Source organism: Cyprinodon tularosa, unplaced genomic scaffold (genome assembly GCF_016077235.1).
Source record: "Cyprinodon tularosa strain WSP-4 unplaced genomic scaffold, ASM1607723v1 ctg162, whole genome shotgun sequence".
Classification (NCBI taxonomy): Eukaryota; Metazoa; Chordata; class Actinopteri; order Cyprinodontiformes; family Cyprinodontidae; genus Cyprinodon; species Cyprinodon tularosa.
The window spans coordinates 1,009,755-1,032,250 of NW_024038460.1; the positions used below are offsets into that span (position 1 = coordinate 1,009,755).

The 22,496-nt window shown below is 40.1% G+C and overlaps 2 protein-coding genes across 2 annotated transcripts in view; both read left to right on the forward strand.

The window, feature by feature from the left end:
• The first annotated feature begins 2,628 nt into the window (after positions 1 to 2,628).
• Positions 2,629 to 15,858, forward strand: LOC119780558 (E3 ubiquitin-protein ligase RNF180-like). The gene is made up of 8 exons (XM_038280624.1): positions 2,629 to 2,673; positions 5,404 to 5,472; positions 5,774 to 5,863; positions 7,463 to 7,996; positions 10,097 to 10,219; positions 12,916 to 13,135; positions 13,291 to 13,416; positions 15,529 to 15,858. Exons 1-8 carry the CDS (start codon positions 2,653 to 2,655, stop codon positions 15,699 to 15,701), a joined length of 1,356 nt encoding a protein of 451 aa, XP_038136552.1. The 5' UTR covers positions 2,629 to 2,652; the 3' UTR covers positions 15,702 to 15,858.
• A 4,120-nt stretch (positions 15,859 to 19,978) lies between these two features.
• Positions 19,979 to 22,496, forward strand: part of c6 (complement component 6) — a 37,466-nt gene continuing 34,948 nt past the window's right edge. Inside the window, exons 1-3 of the mRNA XM_038280654.1 lie at positions 19,979 to 20,141; positions 20,217 to 20,389; positions 20,844 to 20,974. Coding sequence (XP_038136582.1) covers positions 20,010 to 20,141; positions 20,217 to 20,389; positions 20,844 to 20,974 — 436 coding nt within the window. The 5' untranslated portion in view covers positions 19,979 to 20,009. The remainder of the gene's footprint in view (positions 20,142 to 20,216; positions 20,390 to 20,843; positions 20,975 to 22,496) is intronic.

The following is a 22,496-nucleotide window of genomic DNA, read 5'->3' on the forward strand; positions in this document are numbered from 1 at the left end:
TATTTTGAATCTAAACGTGTTTCTCTGTCAGGGTGCAGGCGCTTTACAATCCTCGCTCTTCTAATATTCCGGAAGCTAATCTATTCTTTTAAACCGCTAAACTGCTCTAGAGGTTAAGGAGCTTCATAATCAAAATAAACTTTAGACTCAGAATTAGACGAACTTTATTTCGTTTATACAGCTTTTCCACAGAGAATGAGCAGCTTAGCAGTGAAATGAAAGAAGAGCAGCGGTGATTAAAGGGAGAAACAAGATGCAAAAGGTTCAGAACAGTGCAAAAATAAATAAATAGATATGATGCAAAATGCAATAAATATCATTAGAGTTTAGTTCCATTTTAAAGATTCACCATTTAGTGCAAATATGATGTCATCAGTGTGATGCAGTCAATAGCTTATAGTCATAGTCATATTTTTATAGTTTATAGTCTATGGTTATGGTCTACAGTCTATAGTTTATAGTCTATATTTATAGTCTATATCAGGGGTCGGCAACCCAAACTGCTCAAAGAGCCATATTGGACCAAAAAAAACAAAAAATAAATCTGTCTGGAGCCACATAAATGTCAAAGTCTTATATATGCCAACACGGACTCTAAGTCTATTATCTCACTATAATAAAGGACTACATGGGCTTAAATATATAATAAGCATTCATGATTAAAAGTTAATCCTGGAGCAAATGTCAGATAGCAGCATGAGGTGATGGAGGAGCAGTGAACTCTCCCATTGCGCTCTGCTTCACCGCACGGTTTAGGTTTTGTTGCATTGATGAAATTGTAGAAACGGAATAAAGGAATCTTTCTATGGTGGAAGTGTTTCTGTTGGGAGGAGATGATTGGTTCATGAAGAAAGTTCCCATCCCTGTATCAGAGCACTACCTGTTTGATCTGTGGACGGTTTTCCATCCTTGCAACCAAACTAGCAGCAGTAGTGGAGTTTGGAGATGCAATCCACTTCTTAAATGTATATTTGCTCTCCTCTACTTTATCCAGAAGTTCTGCAATCTCACTTTTTCTCTCACTCCCACCTTGGTGGTCGGCTGCATATTTAGCCTCCCCTGGAAATGCCTTTCCAAATTACTGTTTCTATTTTTTGACACCGTCTCATTACAAAGCAAAAATGCAGGCAATCCTTCCACTTTGATAATCAAAGCAAATGATTTGGTCCATTCCTCTTTGAATCCTCTATTCTCATCAGATTTCTTCCTTTTTTTTCTCCTTTGGGATCCATGTCTGAGACACACCTGCAGTGGTGTCAAAAGTTCACACATTTGTTACTTAAGTAGAAATATAGAAACTGCAGTTTAAAAATGGTCTGGTAAAAGTTGAAGTATCAACTTGACCTCTTTACTCAAGTAAAAGTGAAAAAGTATGTTCTCCAAAACTTAAAGTATAAAAGTATAAAGTAACCTTAAAAAAAAAAAACAGCCAGATTCCACTATATGAATTGAAAGCTAAATTTTTTGACTATTTTGAAAAATTCTTTGAGATAGGGCCAAGGATGAGGGACGTCTTGTTGGTCTCCATCTCCCGATACGCTCTCCCCTGTGTCCGACCTTTCAGACATTTCTACATCTTTTTCTGAATCCGACATTGTAGCATGGCGTAGACAATTCACGTTAGCAGTTTGAAGAACACCTGCTTGCTTCTGATGATTTCCTTTAGCTAACCAATGAGTGTTTGCATTATATGACTCATCCAATGACACTAGTTTTCACTAGATGTGGATGGAGCCAATGATCTGCATTGGATGGCGCACATGATGTGAAATTAATATTTATAAACATTAAATCGGGGTAACAATTAAAAATCAGCGGGATACGAATAAAGAAAATCAACAACCAGTAAAGGTCCGTAGACATTTTTGATTATAATCTGACGGTTGCACAGATTTGACGGTTGCAAGGGCTTTGCATCAGAAGAATAAATTGGCCTTTAGTCACACCTTCTTTTCATGGTATAGCTGGACATGCAACTTATACTCTGGTGCGACATATATACGTTTTTTTTTTCACCAGGAGAGGGCGCTGTGTAGCTTTGCTCACAACATGTATTCCATTAATACCACTGAAAGAAAAAACGTTACAACTTACCACAACAAAACAAATTAGCTTTACAACGACGACCAAACAGAAATATGCCACCCAAAAGAAATTCATATACTGCTGAATTCAAGCTGAAAGTAAATTAATATGCAGTCGAAAATGGTTATAGTGCAGCTGAATGACAGACTGGAATCAGTGAAAAACTAGTTAGGTAGTAGTGGTGATATGAAAAACAACCAGAGGGCAACTGGCTCGTTATCACTGCTTCTCAGATAATCGTTCATGAAATAAAACAATGCGGTCTCCGAGCAGTAGCCTACCACGCGGCAGTCATCAAAACACGGATTCCATGGATAGAATAACCTTTCAAAAAGATGCGACTTTTAGTCCAGTGCAACGTATATATATATATATATATATATATTTATTTTTTTCGTCCTCATAATACATTTTTTGGCTGATGTGACGTATAGTCCAGAAAATTACTAAATATGAACCAAATAATTTGTACATTCGTAAATTAACTCAAATTCTGCACAACATTAAAAATGGCTCTAAGAATTATTATTCTAAATCTCAGTGGAAGCTCACTGGTTTATCTCCATAATGTCTCAGCAGAAGCTCAAGGCAAGTTTATTTGCATAGCAATTCTATTCAGTTTATTTCTATAGCATCAATTCACAACACGTCATCTCAAGGCACTTTACATTTCAACCAGATCATCCAGTCAGATTGATTCAAAATGTTCTATCTAAGGAAAACCAGTTGATTGCATCGACTCAAATACAATCCCTCACACCAAGCATGCTTGTAGCGACAGTGGAGAGGAAAAACTCCCTTTTAACAGGAAGAAACTGTCAGGTTTATTCAATGATGATTATAAAGTTAATGTTTGTGCATATGGAACATTGGAGAAATAAGATGCTTCACTCTGTTTACTGAAGACTGTCATGCAACGGTGGTAGAAAATTGCTGATATTTGTGCAAGGCTAATCACAGTTATCAGGAGACCACTCTATTCTGTGATTCAATCAGAGGAGCATTTTGTCCTATGACCTGATCAATTGCCCTGTCAGAAGAACACTCTATTTTGTAACCCACCCCATGTGTTATGATCTGCTAATAAAAAGGCTTTGCAGAAGAAGTCAGTCAGAGAGGAGATGTAGCTGAAGGTAGCTCTCTCCTTCTGCAGGAGCCGTTAAAAAAATCCCTCTTCTGTGTGGACTCAGTTTCTCTTTTATGAACCTACATTTTTGAACCCAACAGAAACCTCCAGCAGAACTAGGCTGAGTGTAAGCGGCCATCTGCCGAGGCCGACTGGCACAATTCAGTACATGGACAATTCAAAGTACTTTACGTGAAATGATAAAATAAAAGGAAAATAAAAGCAAATAAGGATAAAAAAAACAAAACATTAAACAAATAAAAGTGGTTAATAGCCGCACACCCAATACCAAGTATGTCTGCTATACTATATATAGATCCTGACTAGGGCTGGGTAAAAAAATCAATTTAATCGATTCCTTTACATTTTTGCACAATCGATGTCTGGGAATGAGATCGATTTTATAGTGACCCGCGTGACGTTCACATTCAAATAAGCAGGAAAGATGCACTTAAGATTACTTCAAGCCAGACAGCTGCAAATATAGCCAATAGGTTGACTGAAGACATTAACAAATGGGGGGCTGAATAGAAAACACCCTGTAGTTGTTAAAGACAACGCTGCCAATATGGTTTGTGCATTGAAGATAATGCAGCTCAGGAATGTCTGCTGTGTCACGTCTGCTTGCTCGAGTGAGGCTTCACTTTTTCACTTTTCACAAACAAGTTTGCACTTTTGAGACAGTTTTCTTCACATCTCAAGTTTAAACTATCTGATTTACAAGTTTGCACTTTGTGTTTCATGCAGGGTTCCCGCGGGTCCTTAAAAAGTCTTAAAAGGCATTGAATTCTTCAAAATAAAACTAAGGCCTTAATTGTGCTGATGAAGGTTCTCAGTCATCCAGGTCATAGTCATTCCGTAAAAATTCAAAAAATATCCACTGGATTTGGTTTTCAAGATTTGAAGACGTCTTCAAATCTTGAAAACCAAGTCCAGTGGATATTTTTTGAATTTTTACGGAAGGCCTTAATTGGTATTAAAATGTCTTAAATCAGTCTTTCGTAGGTCTTAATTTCTAAAACATCATAAATATGATTATTTTTATCATTATTTATTTTTGTAATCTAAATAAAACATTAAAATTGACCTTTTTTTTTTTTTATAAAAAAATAACGGCTTGTCATTATTGGTTTCATCCCGATAGCGGAACCAATAAAGCGTTGTTGCTGCCGGGACATTTGGGAGATGCACCATTTACTTTTTGTCTGGAAAATATGAGCAAGTGTAAATGTAACCAAAATTGTCTCCAGCCAAGAGTTTTCTCCATGGCTAAAACCAGGGAACATACATGAGGCTCAGTGGATTTATTCAAGAAGTCATTCAAGCTCAGAACGATGGGAATTAAGGCAGTGGAGTCGCATGCGAAGCACGAAACACAAAGCGTCAAAATTGAGTTACAGAGAAACAGCCGGTATTTCTCAGTTTAGTTCCACCCTTGTCTCTGCAACGCCTCCACTTATCACCAAATCAAACATACTAAGAAAACCATACAAAGAAAAATAGCTGCAAAAAAGACTTAGCACTGGTTATGTTGTGGCTTTAAATCTGATTTGTTTTGTTCCCTGCTAAAACAAAGTTTGTGAATTCAGTTAAATAATTGTTAAAATATATCTGTCATTTGTGTGTTTTTAGCTTTCTTCCTGTATGAGAAGCTTTTCAAACTTTGAAACATTAGTGCAGTGGTTTATGTTAAAATAAACCTTTGGGTTAAGTTGTCGCAAGCAGGTTTTTCTTGTGTTTCTTGTGAATTTGGTCTTAAATTTTTATTTCAAGTGGCTTTAAAAAGTCTTAAAAAGTCTTGAATTTAACTCGCCTTATGCTGTAGGAACCCTGTCATGTGACAAGAAAAAACAAAATACATGATTATTTTGAAACAGTTGAACCACTTACATTATTGTAAAAACAGATCGAATCGAAATTAATCGATTTAGAACTGAATGAATCAAAATCGAATCGATTTAGAACTTTGGCGAAAATACCCATCCCTAATCCTGACATCGTTTTAAACAGACTCATATCTCTTTTATTCAAAACCATTTTTATTGTTTTGATCCAGTGTTTAGATGTTCTGATTTATTGAGTTGCAGCTGAAGTTCTCATCATTTCAGCTGAAGCTATTAGGTTGAAACGGATAACAGGAAATGACCTCCAGTAACCAACCAGAAGCTCCATCTCTCCTTTATTACCAACAGATGGACGGAGCGACGCTCCGCTGCAGACGGTGTCGCAGGGCGCTCCTAGACTTTACATGTTTGCTGACGGTGGGTAATGTTTCGCTGTGCAGGTTTCTCTCTTCTTCTGAGCTAAAGTCTATCGTTAGCTCCTGTTTATCTGCTGGGATTTAACTCTTCAAACTATATAATGATGAGTTCTTTATTGTTTTTTATTCTGCTCTTCTTCTCATAACTGTTTGAAATGTCTTTTATAAAGTATTTTTTCTTATTTTGATTTGATGATTTGAAAAAAACAGCTAAAAATATCATGAAAACCGACTTTGGGAGAGTTGCTTCTTGTACGATGCGGAGTCTAAAGCAGCGCTGTGATTGGTTTGCTCTCTTTCAGGCGGCTGATGAAAGCCCAGCTGCTGGCTGCAGCATTTGGCACATAGATGCTGACAACCTCCCAGACTGGATCCTTGCTTTGGTTCAGCAGGTCAGTCGGTTCTGGAGGAGCTCACGTTTCAGCTGCTGTTTTATGGAAATAATGTTAAAAATTTAATGTTTTTTCATTAACAGAAAGGTATTCTTTTATTGAAAAAAGGCTAAAAAATACTTTTTGAATTCATGCTTCCTGAATGCAACACATTGGAATATTTCCTTCAGGTGTTTTAACTGTTTTAACTTTTTTCCCGCTGTTTGAACACTGCAGCCTATAATACAGTAGCCTCTCGAGACCATCCTGATCTCGCGAGCTTTCAAGGTTTCACTCGCAGATCAGTCTGGAGACTCTCCGTTAAAGAAAATTTGGAGCCGTTCACCAAACGAACGTCCAATCAGCGTTGGCTTTGAGGCGGGTTGAGGTGTGACGCAACGAGAAGCGCGACAGTTCAGTCTAAAGAACATGGCGGCTTCAGCCGATGAAACTAGCGTGGCTACGAGCAAGTTTTATCGGAATTACAGAGTATTTCTTCACTGAAAGAGGAGCAAAACACTGCTCTGGAGGCTTTTCTCAGAGGAAAAGATGATTTTGCTCTTCTCCCGACTGGTTTCGGCAAGAGTAGCCTGGTTTGTGGTTGTGTTTTCGTCGTCCCTCTGTTAGTACGTCATATGCTTCGTTGATCTGATTGGTTTATTTGGCCCGTCTATCACCAACATAGGCCAATCAGCTAACCAGTATTTTTGCCCCTTCCCAAAATTACTTCAACGGAAGGTTTCCAGATGGATATGCGGAGCAAATCCGTCTGGCGGAGTCAGGTTAATAATACAGTGCGGCTAATACATGTTTTTTTTTTTTTCATGGTGCGAAAAACAGACCAATAAAATTATTCATAGAGGTGATGACCAGTGGCGAGAAATCCTTCACCAAAACTGGCCGCATGCGAAGGGAATCTTTCACTGATGTCAACCAGTGGGTTCTCAATGCGTGGAGCCGTGTGAAAACATCAAGCATCACCGGCGTGTTTCGGAAGGCTGGGCTGCTGCGGGATAAAGAGGACCGCGAGTGCTCAAGTGAGAGCGACAAGGATGAGACTGAAGTCAGTGACGTCATCCTGAAGCTGTTCCATTCAGACACCGAGGAAGAGGACTTTGAGGGTTTTAGTGTGCAGGAGGAAGAAGAAAGTGATTAATGACTTTTCCTGGTCGGCTGCAATGTTCTGTGCGTTGTTCAATTAAAAGTACCGGTATATGCAGCGTTATTTGCGTGTTACCGACACATACGTATATTTAAATGTGTTACAGGTAGTTTGAAACAAAAAGCATTCATAATATGTACCATATTTGTTTGTTTTATCATACGGATTAAATGAAACGTTAAAAAATTCCTCACGTGTAATATCTTCATTTGTAAATATCTCATATAACGTGGGAAACCTGCGGCTTAAAATCCGGTGCGGCTTATAAAAGTACAAAATTGATTTTCTTTCTAAAATTAGAGCGTGGGGCTTGTAATCAGGTGCGCTCTATAGTCCGGAATTTACGGTAATTTAAAAGAAAATTGAAACAAAAAAAAGACAAACTTGAATCTAAAAATGCCATTTTTTTTAACCTTCATTTTCTGGGTATCCAGTCAGATGTCTCTCTCCCCCCTCAGGCTCTGTGGACTGCAGGGAAGCTGAGCTGCCGTCACTGCGGGGCTCGTTTGGGCGGCTTCAGCTTCCTAAGGAGCTTCGACTGTCCGTGCGGCCGTGATGCCAGCGTTCATCTCAGCAGGAGTCGGGTAGATCTGGACCAAAAGAACCTCCTCTTCATCGTCCAGCCTAGGGGGGCGGGACTCGCGGGTCGGCCCGTGGACCTGAAAGAGAACGCTGCTCCGGAAAATGCCCTGGTCACCCACCTGCCATGTCTGCCTCCCGTCGCTCCTGCAGAGGCTTTGGATCCTGTCCCTGCAGCTAAGAACCTGCAGCACTGTGCTGCAGCTCACACACATACATCACAGACTGATCCCTCTGTTAGAGGTCCAACAGATTCTCAGTCGGACTCAGATCACGAAGCCTGCAGAGATGCTCTCCCCTCGGTTTCTGTAATCCCTGGAGGATCTCGGTCTGTGGAGCTTCAGCCAGCAGAGGAAGTTTTCCTCAGGAGGAGATCCACCTCTGAAGGAGAACCTGAGCGGGCGGAGGAAGCCGTAAGTTTTATTCTTTGCTTTTTTAAGAAAAAAAAAATGCCTGGATCGAAGAATCTGTCACATTAGCTGATATACAGTTGATCTCTGCTTAGATTTACTTAATTCTCCTTTCAAGGAAAAGTCCGATCAGCAAAGGGCAATCAATGGATCATTATTTATACCTAAAACTTTGTGGTGATTTAATTAATCAGTAAAAAAAATTTAAATATTTTTTGTTGCGATCACCGAGTCCAGGAGCGGCCATTTTTGCCCAGATATAGTAGCCCCTCCCTCCTGCCATCTTCCAGCAGTGACGTCACGGTGCGGTAAGCCTAGCGCCATTCTTCCTGCTTTACAAGCAAAATCAATGGGAACTACTAGACACATCTGCAATCAACAACAATTATTGAAGATTTCCAGAGGACTTCACCATTGAAATTCACCAGAGCTATAGTGAAACTGACAATGCCCACGTGCATGGCAGCTGGATGTCGGAATACATCGGGAAAAAGTTAAAAAAAAAATTAGTTCTTTTACTTTTCCGATTCCTGATCCTCCACGGCAGGTTCGTCGTTGGATCGCCAACTTGAAGAGGGAGGATTTGCCATCGAACTTCTGGTCAGAGAAAAAACACGTAAATGTAGCCAACATTTGGAAGAAGAATGTTTTCAAGATGACTTGGATAATAGCGCGTTGTGACAAACACCAGATGCAGCACTGGGACTTGATCAACAGCCGATACCGCACCGTGACGTCACAAACCAGTAGGTGGCAGTAGAGTTCTTTGACAAACATGGATGCCTCCAGTAAAGCACATTCACATGAAAATTACTCTGAATTAAAAAACACTGATCATTTATTGAACAGGATGGAATCATTTCATTTTTAAAGTACTTTTGGGAGTTTGAATTCTGAATATGGACTTACCTTTAAAACTCCTAGGTAAAGATCTAGAAGCTTGTGATTTGAATCCAGACGAACCCGTTGGGGTGCCTTTACGTTTCTGCCCTAATTGTGTCCCTTCAAAGACGCATCAGTCTATATCCTGTTTGATGTTTTGTTTTATAAAGTTAAATATTTCTGTCCTGATCAGTTTTTCCTTTTTTTCTCCTGCATGATCTTCGGAGGCCAAAGATAATTTTTTAAAACATTTCCAGAAAATAATCATATGGAAGAGGATTAGGGCCACTGAAAAAATAAAAAAGAGTTAACTGATTTTTACATTTTCAGTATAATATAAGAAAAAAACTCAGAATTCTGACTCAATTCTGACAGCTAAAAAACATGTTAGCATCAAGCCGTAGCCATGTTTGTTTTAAAGACTGAACTTGCTCTCTGGTTTTAATCACTTTCTGCTCTTCCATTAATGAAATAGCATCACCAGGGACCCATCAGGCAGGTAAAAAGCCACCTTATTCCATCATTGTCCACCAATGTGTTACACTGCTAAAACATTCTGAAACTGAGTAAAAATGTCTTAAAATAAGTGTATTTAACCTTCATTTGAGTAGGAAAATACGATAATCTGCCAATGGAATGAACCTTTTTATCCTTAGAATAAGATAATTAGATATTATGCACTTGAAATAAGAGATGATGCTTATTTTAAATGTAAATTGTCGTGTTGCATTGGCAAAGTCCCTCACTTACCTCCTCAATTGAACAAAAATTATTATTTTAAGAAAAACTGACTTACTTAGATTTACATTTTTTGCAAACAACTCACATCTTTGTCAGAGAAGCTGAGTGCCCCCACATCTTTTCCTTCATGGTGTCTATTTACATTAAGATCCAATGTTCTGAGATTTCAGTCAGAATTAAAAATCCATTAACTTTTCTTTTTTTTTCAGTGGCCCTAATCCTCTTCCGTATGATCATAATTATCAATATTTCAATTTTCTTTCTATGAAAGGTGTTATTGTCTTCAATCATTACATTTTGATTTTTCTCCATATTAGTCAAAAATCACAGAAAAAACCCGAAACACAAAATAAAAGTTCAAAGAAAAGTTTCCAGAGGTTTAGAAAAAAAAGAAAAAAAGAACTGATTAAAGTGTTAAAACAGTTTGAGTTAGACGTGATTGGAATCGGTGACTGGGATCTGGACTCTTCCTCCTCACAGGATCGGGTCCTGTCCAGCTTCTCGGCCTGGATCAGACGCAGCAAACGAGATAAGAACCGTCTGAAGAGTCAGAGGAGGAAGGAGAGGAGGAGAGAGAGATGGCTGCAGAGGCAGGAGGAGGCGGTGAGGAAACAAAACTCATCCTTACAGACTGATCTTCATAGAGTCTGGTTCACAGACTGCTGGTTACAGCTAATTGAAATATCACTTTTAAGCTTAAAATATTAGATCAGATTAATAAAACACATTTAATCTAACAAAGAGCCTCTTTTTAAGATCTGATGTTCCTGCAGACTGAGGGTTTCTTGAATCTTTAATGCCCACACTGAGTCAGGTGGACGGTATGTAGAGGTTTGGGAATTTCACTGTGGAGTTTTTAGCTACAGAGAGCAACAGTGAAGAGTGACACTGCAGCTGTCGCCTGGACATGTCCACACTGTTAACCCTTTAAAGGACAAATGTGCCAAATAGAGTCCCCCCCCCATCCCTCACTGAGGTCTAGAAGAACAAGATCTATATCCAGCCATTCAGCAAAGATCCTGCTACATGGCTGCACATCTTATTTTGGTATTTGACCGATTAGATGAGCCCTTGAATGATATATTACCTACTGTAAATTAAGTTGGAAAAAAAAGTTAACGTCAAGAAAAGATGGTAAAAAGCTAATTGAAAAGTTAAAGAGATAATAAGAATAGTTAACAATTATATTTAGGTTTATAAACTAAAAATAGTGCCAGTATCAGAGCATTAATGCCTCTAAGGTTATGTTGCACCAAAAAAAGTGTTTTTCATGAATTTCTTATAGAAACACTTTTGTTATTTTTCTTAACACATTCGGGCAAGTTGATGTTTCTTGTTATCACATTGACATTAATTTTTGCCGTTAAAATATCTATATGTTTTTTAATGTTTCAAAGGTAATAAGGTCTAGTCCTGGATTCCAATAACACTATTGGCTTGAAATTTAGATTTTCATAGTATTTGACTGATTGCCCTAGAAAGGGTTAAATAAGACGGATGGAGGCAGCGAAAATAAAAGGGAAAAATGTAAGAAATGGAAGGTGTCAGGGTTAGTTGAGGTATGAGGACCCAAACGCAGAGGCAGAGGAGATTTCTGGGAGTTTTAATGGGGTAAAAACAGTAAACAAAGGCAGGAATCCAAAAATCCAACTAATAATGAAAAGCAAACCAGAACTGAGGAGACATCTGGGGAAAATCAAACACGAGGAGCCAGGGAGAGACGAGGAACATAGACCACAGCATGGAAAGACAGCAATGACAAGTAACCAACAAAGAGTGAGAGCAGAGGGAGAGCATATATAGCAGAGAGAGACAAAGGGAGGGCTAACGACCAGACAAGGAGCAGGTGTGAGAGGAGACAACGAGGGAGCCAAGGGGAAAGGAACACACACACACACACACACACAAGAGGGCAACAGAGGACAACATGAGAACTAACATAAATCTAGAAATTACAACAAAACTGTAATTAAACCAATAAAAACTAGAAAACAAAGAGCAAAGTAAAGAACAACAGAACCAAGACCATGAGAGAAGGAATGAAGGAGGTTACAGGAATTAAAGGGATAGAAAGAAGGAAAAATGTACAAATGGGATTGAAGGAGGTAAGGAAGGTAAAAGAAAAATTCTTATTTATATAGACTTAGTTATTATTTGAAATATTTACATAATTCAAACCATACAATCAATTATTGGTATGAAACAAGTGTCTGTTAAAAATAATTAAATGAGAAGCTTGTTAAATTGTAGCTGTCCTTCATCTGACAGTACATAACATTTAGTTGAAACCCCATAACTGCATAAAATCCTCCATGTTCTGTGTGGCTCTGTGGAAGTGAAACTCCAGCCATATTCTGGCTTTATCCCTCCTACAGTCTGTCTCTGTGGGACAAGTAAAGGTCCATCTTTGCTTCACTGATTAAAAAATGTAAAAAATCAGGCCTTTGGTTTGTTTCTTGTATTGTGGAAAACACCTCCTAATGGAAAAAGAAAAAAGAGAATAAGGGAGAAAAAGGGTAAGAAGGGGAATGGAAGGAAGCAAGAAGTTTCAAAAGGAAGAAACTGGAGGATTGGCGGCTTGGTGGTTAGGGAACTTGGAATCCTGAGGTTCTGAGTTCGAAACTCACTCCCACAGACTGCCACTTAACCCCCTGATTGCTCCCTGGGCGCCCCACGATGGCAGCCCACTGCTCCCCAAAGGGATGGGTTAAATGCAGAGGTAATTTCTTCAATGTGAGATTAATAAAGTTCAATTATTATCTTTAATATTAACTGGAATAAGAGAAAAGGGACTAAAGGAAGGAAATAGCATAGGAAGGAAGTGCAGAAAAAGGTAGAGAAAAAAATAAAGGGAGATATTTAGTGAGGAAGGAGGAAAAAGTGGAGGTAAAATAAAAGTAGATTATTGGGAAAGAAAATAATTTGGAAGGAAGTAATATAGGAAGAAAGGATGAAAAAGGATTAAGAGAGAAGGAAGGGACTAAGGAAATTGGTAAGAAAGGGAAAGTGAGGGAGTAACAAAAGTAAGAAGTGGAGAAGAGAGAGTAAAGAAAAGAAACTGAAGAAGAAAATGAATTAGGATGATGGAGGAAAAAAAGGGAAGGAAGCTGTGAAATGAAGGGAATAAGAGTATAGAAGGAAATAAATAACATTTTGTTTAGAGGCAATATGAAGGAAAAGAACAGAGGAAAGGTAGAGAGGGAAGGAACGAAACAAATAAGAAAGCATTAAATGATGAATAAAGAGATGAATAACTGAGATTCTCAGGTTAATAACTTCTAAACCTTTTTCTGTCCCAGGCTGAAAGCAGCAGCGACTGTCCTTCGGACTCTGGGGACGTGGACAGAGACAGCCTGACCTGCCCCGTCTGTCTGGACGTCTTCTTCAGCCCCCACAGCTGTCTGCCCTGCGCTCACGTCTTCTGCGAGCCGTGTCTCCGCAGGCTGGCCAAGAACCGGGCCGCCGACACGCCGTGCCCGCTGTGCCGCCGCCTCATCACCCACACCAGCTTCCACAGAGGTCAGCGTCCCACCGGCCCACAGCTGTGGACAGACAAACCTCTGTGGGGATGAGACATTCCTGTCCACACTGATGGAGCAAGAGGAGGAAATGTCAAGTTTTATTCCCGCTGGTTTAGAATCTCTTTTTTCTTCTGCTCCTGTTGTTCTCTTCAGAACTCGACCAAACGGCAAAGACTCTGTTCCCGAAGGTCTGGACCCACCGCAGGCAGAACTTCCACAACGCCCCCTGTGCGCGTTGGCCTCTTCCCAGAGCAAAAGAAAACCCGCTCTTCTTATGGGGTGATTATTTTATTAACATTTTATTTATCTGTTCTTTTAATTCAGTATTTATCATTTATTTATATCCATATTATTAACTTCAATTTTTTTTTTTTTTTTTTTTAGTATTTTTACTTTCTAATTAAATATTTGCGTATAAAATAGCCCCGCGGTTTCGTCGTACAGTGTTAGTTCACAGCTCAAGATGTGACGGTTTTACAAGTTTAAATATTTTCGGGTTTGGAAAATTTAGCATGTTTCCGACAGGGGCTTTCGCTGTTTTCTCGCTGGTTCCGCCATGATAACTGCACAAATATCGCCACTGCGCTAGCAACGAGCATGCCTTTCACTGGGGGCGTGAAGCAGTTCTCGCCGTAAAGCAAGACCGACTCTCGCGATGCACGAGACTTCTGAGCCTGTGGGTGCGGGCCGAGGGCTGCTGCAATTGCGTGTACGGTATTTCCCCTACAGACCACCAGGGCGGCCGAGAAAACCTTTGTTCGACCGGAAATGACTCATTTAGTCATCCAAAACGTTATGGAACACATTAATTAACTGAAAAATGTTGCATAGCATGCCTTTAAGAACTTTGGCTCCGCCGCCATTACACAGCTTGATGGAACGCTTCTAATTTGGTAACAAGCACTAACAGCTCACCAGTTGCTTCTACTCGCTAGCTAAGCCGTTAGCCGAACCCTCTTAGTCCCAGCTACTGATTATGAGCAGCTGCCACAAATGCATACTAACCTCCAACAAGTCTCTAAAGTTTGATTCCTTTGGTCCTTTTGTCCCCAACCTTAAATTTGAACGCTGCAGTTCTGCACCTGATCAAAGCATAAACCCAGTGAACCTCCTGATGGATTCCAAGTCATTCAGTTTCATGGCGGTATGAGCACCTCAGCTTCAGTTTAAAGGAATAGTACACCCAAAACATGATTAGCCTTCATTTTCTACTCACCCCCATGCTGAACAACACTCTGGAGTACTTTTTTGATATCTCAAATGCATCTGGAGATCTGGGAGGCTTCTTGCTGTCTGCTGACATTCAAATAATGGAGGTCTAAGGCGCCCGAGGCAGAAAGGTCCATAAAAGTCCACAAAAAACGTGTCAATATTCCTCCATACTGCTCGTCCAATGTATTCCAAGTGTCCTGAGTGGGTAGCGTCCAGAATTTACTCGAAACGAAGTCATTTAGAATGTTTTTAGAGCATAAACAGTAGTGTATAGGATTTCCTAAAAGCGCGCGCCTGCACGTTCACGAGTCTACGGAAACCGCGGCAGACCAAACCAGATGAAAGTGCGCATTCAGCTCGGCAAAGAACTCATGTTCTTCCTCAACACTGAAGTCCTCAGACATTTTTCTTTCGTTGTTTCTTTCTTTGCACAGGTAAACAGCACATTTCTTCTTCTACGCTTGCATTATCGGCAGAGCAGACGCTGAATGCGCACTTTCATCTGGTTTGGTCTGCCGTGGTTTCCGTAGACTCGTGAACGCGCTTTTAGGAAATCATATAAACTACTGTTTATGCTCTAAAAACATTCTAAATGACCTCGTTTCGAGTAAATTCTGGATGCTACCCACTCAGGACACTTGGAATACATTGGACGAGCAGTATGGAGGAATATTGACACGTTTTTTGTGGACTTTTATGGACCTTTCTGCCTCGGGCACCATAGACCTCCATTATTTGAATGTCAGCAGACAGCAAGAAGCCTCCCAGATCTCCAGATGCATTTGAGATATCAAAAAAGTACTCCAGAGTGTTGTTCAGCATGGGGGTGAGTAGAACATGAAGGCTAATCATGTTTTGGGTGTACTATTCCTTTAAGCTCTGACCACTACAGGAAACTCTTCCCCCTAATTTGAATATAACAAAAAATGAGAAAGGCAGAGAAATAAAAAGAGTTTGTGAGTGAAACCTGCTGAGATCTGTTAGAAATCCATCTGGTTGTTTTCTGATGAGCATCCTGGAGGCTGAAGAAAGAGCCGCACCATCACACAGCTTTATCTTTACTTGCCTTTTATTTTCCTTATATTTTATTGTTTCATTCATGCGAAGCACTGTCAATTGATTTCTACTGAATTGTGTTATAGAAATAAACCAGCCTCACTATCGTCTTTTTTTCTGCAGCTGGTCGCCGAAGCGTCTCGGCCGCCTGGAGACGCTGGCGCTTAACAGCAGGAGCCTTCAACGTCCTGGGTCTGCCCCGACACACCTTCTCCCACATTGACATGATTTTGTTCATCTTTGCTGTAAAGTTACTCTTTTGTCTCGCTGTATTTTTAAGCAAATTCATCTTTTGAGTTTTGGTTTTCGGCAGACGAGCTCTTTGCTGTAGCACTGCTGCCTTGCAGCAAGAAGGTTCTGGGTTTGATTCCCGGCCCAGGGTCTTTCTGCATGGAGTTTGCATGTTCTCCCTGAACATGCGTGGGTTCTCTCCAGGTACTCCCACAGTCCAAAAACATGACAGTTAGGTTAGTTGGCTTCTCTAAATTCTCCTTAGGTTTGAGTGTGTGCGTGAATGGTTGTTTGTCCTGTTTGTCTCTGTGTTGATGGACTGGCGACCTGCCCAGGGTGGACCCCGCCTCTCACCCGTAGACAGCTGGAGATAGGCACTGGTACCCCTCGCCGTCCCACTTGGGATTAAGTGTGTTAGAAGATGGATGGATGGATGAAAGGAACGCTGCATAAAGTGTTTCCAATTTCTTGTAAAATAAACTTCCTCTTTATTTTTGAAGAACATGACTGAAATGTTTATTGTGTTGTTATAGTTTTTTCCATTTATTATGGCTTGGGTCAACAAACAACACAGTAATCCTTTGTCATCTAGTCTAGAGCATTGAATACCAAAGTTTAGGTCATGGATCAACAATATGGGAAAAAATTTAACTGAATAAATATGTTGATCCATCCACAGTAGGCTACCTACGGAAGACGATTAGGGCCACTGAAAAAAAAGAGTTAACTGATTTTTTTTATTTTATTTCGGTATAGTATTAGCCTGACGTAGTCCTACTCAATTCTAGTCAGAATATGAGTCTGATACTGCTCCATAGAGCTGTGATTATGGGGCGTGTTTCTAACGAACCAGGAAAAAAAATGCCTCTGCACTCAATTGGATAGACCTACAACCAATAAGAGCAACGGAGTGCGTGACGTATGTTAAGCGAGGCATAGTTGTCGTCAACAAAAATCAAAGCGTGCAGTTGCACGCCTAGAATAAGAAGATGAGCCTTGATCGCGTTTCTCTGTTCCTCTTTTAAAATTATTTTGCTGTCGATATCTTCTAGAACAGACCTAATAGCAGAATCTACTCACCTTAACTATCCAGCGGCAGCCATTGTTGTTGTCACCCAAGCGCGCTTTGGTCACGTGGTTGATTACGTTACTGTTGATCATCTGTCCATCGTCGTATAAAGCCCGCCCTGACAATTTGATTGGATCGCCAGAGGGTGGGCGATCATACTCGCGCTACTGTGGAGCAGAGCCAGACCGAACTTCCCGATCTCAAACCTTGTGGGCGGGACTAAGTTCGGAATGGCACCCAGGCTAGTATAGTATGGGGAAAAAGTCAGAATTCTGACTTTAATCTCAGAATTCTGACTTTTTTTATTGTCAGAATTCAGTCAGAATTCTGAGATTAAAGTCAGAATTCTGAGAAAAAAGTCAGAATTCTGATTTTAATCTCAGAATTCTGAGAAAAAAGTCAGAATTCTGAGATTAAAGTCAGAATTCTGAGATTAAAGTCAGAATTCTGAGAAAAAAGTCAGAATTCTGAGATTAAAGTCAGAATTCCGAGAAAAAAAAATCAGAATTCTGACTTTTTTCTCATACTAAACTGAAATAAAATTAAAAAATCAGTTAACTTTTTTTTTTTCTTTAGTGGCCCTAATCCTCTTCCGTAGTATTACAATTGAGGACATTATAAACATCTTAAAGCTACAGTGTGTAATAATTACAGGGATATACAGTCAGAAATGTAATATATTATACATAACTATGTTATTTATCATCATCTACGAGCTCAGCCTCTTAACCTTAATATTTGCGTTGCCTTAGAATTCATTATTTATAATTACATAGGAGCGGGTCTCGCAGCCATGGAGGCAGACATCTTTGCGCTACGGCAGCGCAGAGCCAACAAACTAGCGATTGCGAGATCGCCCATTACGCTCGAAAGTAACTACGGCAAGTTAAGAGAGATGAACTGAGACGGTACTGAACAATAGATGGCAGTATTAACCCTCTATGGCATTCTGTTGCCCTCAGGCAACAAACCACTATTTTGGCCCACACACCGCCCCTTAACATTTTTTTAAGTAAAACATCACATTAAAAGTCTGATGATATGTCTGTGACCAATGAAATTTGGGCTAGGCGTGGCTTTGACCTTTGTCTTGGAGTGAAACAATCCTTTTTTGGACCGCAGCTGACTTGGACACACCGCTAGCAGAAGGTAAGATAAATTTCACTTTTTTACATGTTTAAATTTAAATAATTTTGTATAAATAATATCTGTGATGTGCATGAATAAGTAAAAAAGCATATTTCATTGAGTAAAGACACCTTTTGTCTTCATTTATATACTAAAATGGCAGTTTTTCATTCGTTGCCTCAGGGCAACATTGTGCAGTTAGACCACTTTTGTGTGAACTATAACATGCTCATGGATGGAGATGTGTAGGGATGTGTAGTTATCAACATTATAATTTTTTTTCTGTACTATCTACTATTAATCACAGGAAATGGATGCACAAAGATTTTATGGGCGTAAGGAACATGATCAAGTGGTTAGGCTCATTCCTATGAGATGAGGCTTTATACATTCAAGTTGTATATTGTAGAAAGCTTGTGCAAAAGTGGCAAGAATCTGGAGCGCAAGAGAGGTCGTCCCAGTTCCACAATTGCTGGGGAGTACGAAGAGAAGAGGAGAAGAGGACCCACTACACCTATCCCAGTCCCTAATGTGCGTCTGGATGCCACAGCCCACTGGATGGTCATGGATGAAAAGAAAGGGAGATGGAAGGTACCAAGATGCACAGGTACACCTAAAGCCAAGTGCCAAAAATGTGACGCCCACCTTTGTTTCACATCCACCAGCAACTGTTTCATGAGGTTCCATACAGAATAACACAAACTGTACTTTGTAAAAAAAGAGAAACACAGAGCCATTCAGTACCCCACAGGAACATGTATTTAGAAACATAAACACACTGCAGCTAATCTCTAATGCACTAATTAATAAACCATTTGTGGCTGTTTGTTGAAAGGAAACTTGTTGAAATTGAAATAAAACTTGAAATAAAACTTCTTCTAATGTATTTATTGCTTGTTTGTTCATCATTCCACTTAAAGAAAACCTTGGCGTTTTAGTACCCTCATAGCATATTGTTGCCCTGAGACAACAAACCAAAATCTGGTGGGGGGGCAGGATGGAGCACATTTTCTGATTGATATTTTATAAAGACCCCCTCAAGCTCCCAAAACTAGGGTGAAATATTTTTTCCCTCATAAAATAAAAATTCATGCCATAGAGGGTTAAAATTATTTATGTAAACAAACCTCATCACTTGAGAAGGTAGGTGATGCGGACGTCGTGGAAGACATTTTGTCCCGTAACGCTCGCCGTACTGTTGGGGGGGAGAAGCGGTGGGGGGGAGATGTTCATGTTGCTGCGGTCTGCAGTCTGGACGCTAGATGTCGCTGAAAATTACACACTGTAGCTTTAACAGATTGGTTACCCCAATCTAGCTCCGCCCCTGTGGCCATGGTCTACAGGCGGCACTGGCCCCTTTCTGGAACCGCTCACGTTCAACGCTACGTAATAATTTCATAATTAAAGAAGTTTTCATTCTGAACTTTTCCAGTCTGACCTTGGTGCACTGGAAACATGAACTATTTCAATTAATTAAATATTTCAGACTTTTTTTTTTGTGGATAATTTGGATAAATGGTTTAAAACAAAAATGGTAAATAAAAAAATAAATAAAGTCTGTTTCTTTCATGTATTTTATTTTTTTAATTATTATTTATTCATTTATTTATTTATTTTTTACCATTTTTGTTTTAAACCGTATCCAAATTATCCAAAAAGTCTGAAATGTTTAATTAATTGATATAGTTAATATTTCCAGTGCCCCAAGGTCAGACTGGAAAAAATAAATAATTAAAATAAATAAATACAAAAGTCTGTTTCTTTCGTGTATTTTATTTTTTATTTATTTATTTTAATCTAAATGGCTGCACCGTCTGGTCTCCCATAAACGGTTAATTTTCATTCGGAGGGTGACGACTTGTTTTGCCGTTGGCTCCCTCACACGTGAGGCAGAGGCGGAAGACGGAGCAGCCTCCCTGTCGGCCTTCAGAGGCGGCTGAAGGTGACTCTCCTGTCGGCTGGGATGCAGAGGCGGCTGCTGCGGCTCCCTACCGCCGGACACAAGCTCCTGTTTCCCCGGGAACTCAGCGCTAACAGCCGGGGGGAGGGGACCGTCTGAGCTGAGTCATTTTTCCTGTCGGACCGGAGGGGGGTGGGTGGGGGGGTGTCAGGTTTGACATTTCTGTATTTTAGGGTTTCCTCTCATTGGGTGGGCTCCGGCGGAGGGGCTGCATGCATGTGTTCTGCACCGTACGGCCGGAAAAAGCGCCCGAGATCCGCAGGGAGCATCTTCCCCATCAGCAAAGGGGCGCAGGCGGAGCCGGAGCGGCGGGAGAGCACGGAGGCGGCCGTGGACGACAGCAGGATGGTGGGTAGAAAAAAATAGGGTCTGGTAATGATTTATGGATAAAAACTGGCTGCGGTTTGGTTTGTTTTCGCTCAGACTGTTCAGGAATTCAACACCTTGGTGGCTCTGTACCGGGAGCAGGTGATATCTGTGGGGGAGATCTCTGTGGACTGTCAGGCACTGCGGGCTCAGATGCACCAAACCCGCTCCAAAGGCTGCTCCATGGCCCGGGCTGCGCACCAGGACCTGGCCATCATCTCTGGATCAGGGTAACCAGACTCCACAGCATCTCACATCATATCAATCATTCATATTATTGCTTCTCCAGCTTTTATAACATTCATAACACTGTAATAAAATGTCATAGTGTTATATTTGACCATTTATGTGTGTATTTGTGTTGATTTCTGGATATTTCTCTACTAAAATTGCATGCAATAGAAAAAAAACATCTATACAGCAAGAAACAAAAAATGCATTGAGAAATATCTGTAAAAATACTGTTTTTGATCAGTGTGTGCAGAACTTTTCTTTCCCTTCCTCCTGTATTACAGTTAAAAGCCTGAATCAAGGGCACCGATCTGTGCAGAAATGAAATATGAGCCTGCAGGGAAACATTAGCCAGTCTAAATCTAGCGCTGTAATCATTCATAATGTGCCCTTCATCTCTGTGTGCCTGAATCTCCTCCTCCACCTCCATCCGTCTTTCTCCCATCATCGCAGGCCGGAGGACGGAGAGATCCATCCTGAAATCTGCCGTCTCTTCATCCAGCTGCAGTGCTGCCTGGAGATGTTCATAACGGAGATGCTCAAGTCCATGTGCCTGCTGGGGGTGCTGCAGCTTCACAGAAAAAGTACCTGTCCACAAAGAAAAAACAGATCCTCTCTTTTATCTTTACACCTTTCCTGTTTTTTTTTTTAGCTTTAGAGAGACGATATATATATATAGTTCTCGATTTATCTATGGTTTTATCTGTTAGAATATCACAAAAATTATGTTCAGAAACTGATCAGTTTTCACTCTGGCATGATTTATTGAAGCAAAACAGAATCTGCATATAAAAAAAGAGATTCAGCCAAAGGTCCCACTAATGGAAGTTTGAAGATATTTGGTTTTTCAAAGCTTTTTAAAGCTTTTACATGAGGCTGATGTCTGGACTTTGATTGGACCGTCGTATCCTAGGCGATTACTTTGGGATCATTGATCTGCTGATGAAAGGCTTGTTCAAAGTCCTTCAAAATAAGCCCAAATCATCCACCCTCCACTACCGTGCTTCATTGGTATAAGTTATTTTATCTCTTCTTTTTTTCTGGGAGAATAAAAGACAGGGTTCGTACACCTTTTCCAAAGTCAAAATCAAGCACTTTTCAAGCACATTCAAGATCCATTTTAAAACTTTTTCCAGCACCTTACACACCATAAATTACATACCAATACATACCAGTAGTCAAAATTATTAAATTATTATTATTAAATTATTATTATTATTAAATTATTGTTTTTATCGCATTAAAAGAGATGCTATAAACAACCAAAATTGTGTTAGCAGAAGGATCAGATATTTAAGCAAAACACAAGTTTTAAGTTTTCAAATGTATCAGAGTCTAAGTAGACGTTGCTTGATATCTAACCTGCCTGAGACGATGTAAAAACTGTTACCTCGAACAAAATCACTCAACAGGTTCCCTTCACTTTCAATTCATTTATTGAAAATATAAAAATACAAACATCCGTCTTTGAGTTAGACAGTCAATCAGATTCAGCTCATTCCACCGATGATGAAGACGACAAAGACGTTTTTTTCCTCCCACACGTCTCCTCGGATGATCAAAGAAAATGACTCCTCTGCCATGGCGTAGTAATATAACCAACCAGAGGGTGTCGCAATTCAGTATTATCAGCCGTAGAGTTATCGATGCTGTTTTAAAGCTACAGTGTGTAATAATTACAGGGATATAAAGTCAGAAATTGAATATATTATACATAACTATGTTATTTATCATCACCTATGAGCTCAGCCTTTTAACCTTATTATTTGCGTTGTCTTAGAATTCGTTATTTATAATTACATAGGAGCGGGTCTCGCAGCCATGGAGGCAGACATCTTTGCGCTACGGCAGCGCAGAGCCAACAAACCAGCGATTGCGAGATCTCCCATTACGCTCGAAAATAACTACGGCAAGTTGAGAGAGATTAACTGAGACGGTACTGAACAGTAGATGGCAGTATTATGCCTGAGAAGCGTTTAGTCTGCCTGAAACCAAAGAAGAAGAAGAAGCAGGTATACTGCGCCTCAGTAACAAGAAAGGTGAACAAGGCGGCAGGCGTGAGTGACTTTGCAAACTGTTTGGCACTGTGCGGCCAAATATCAGACG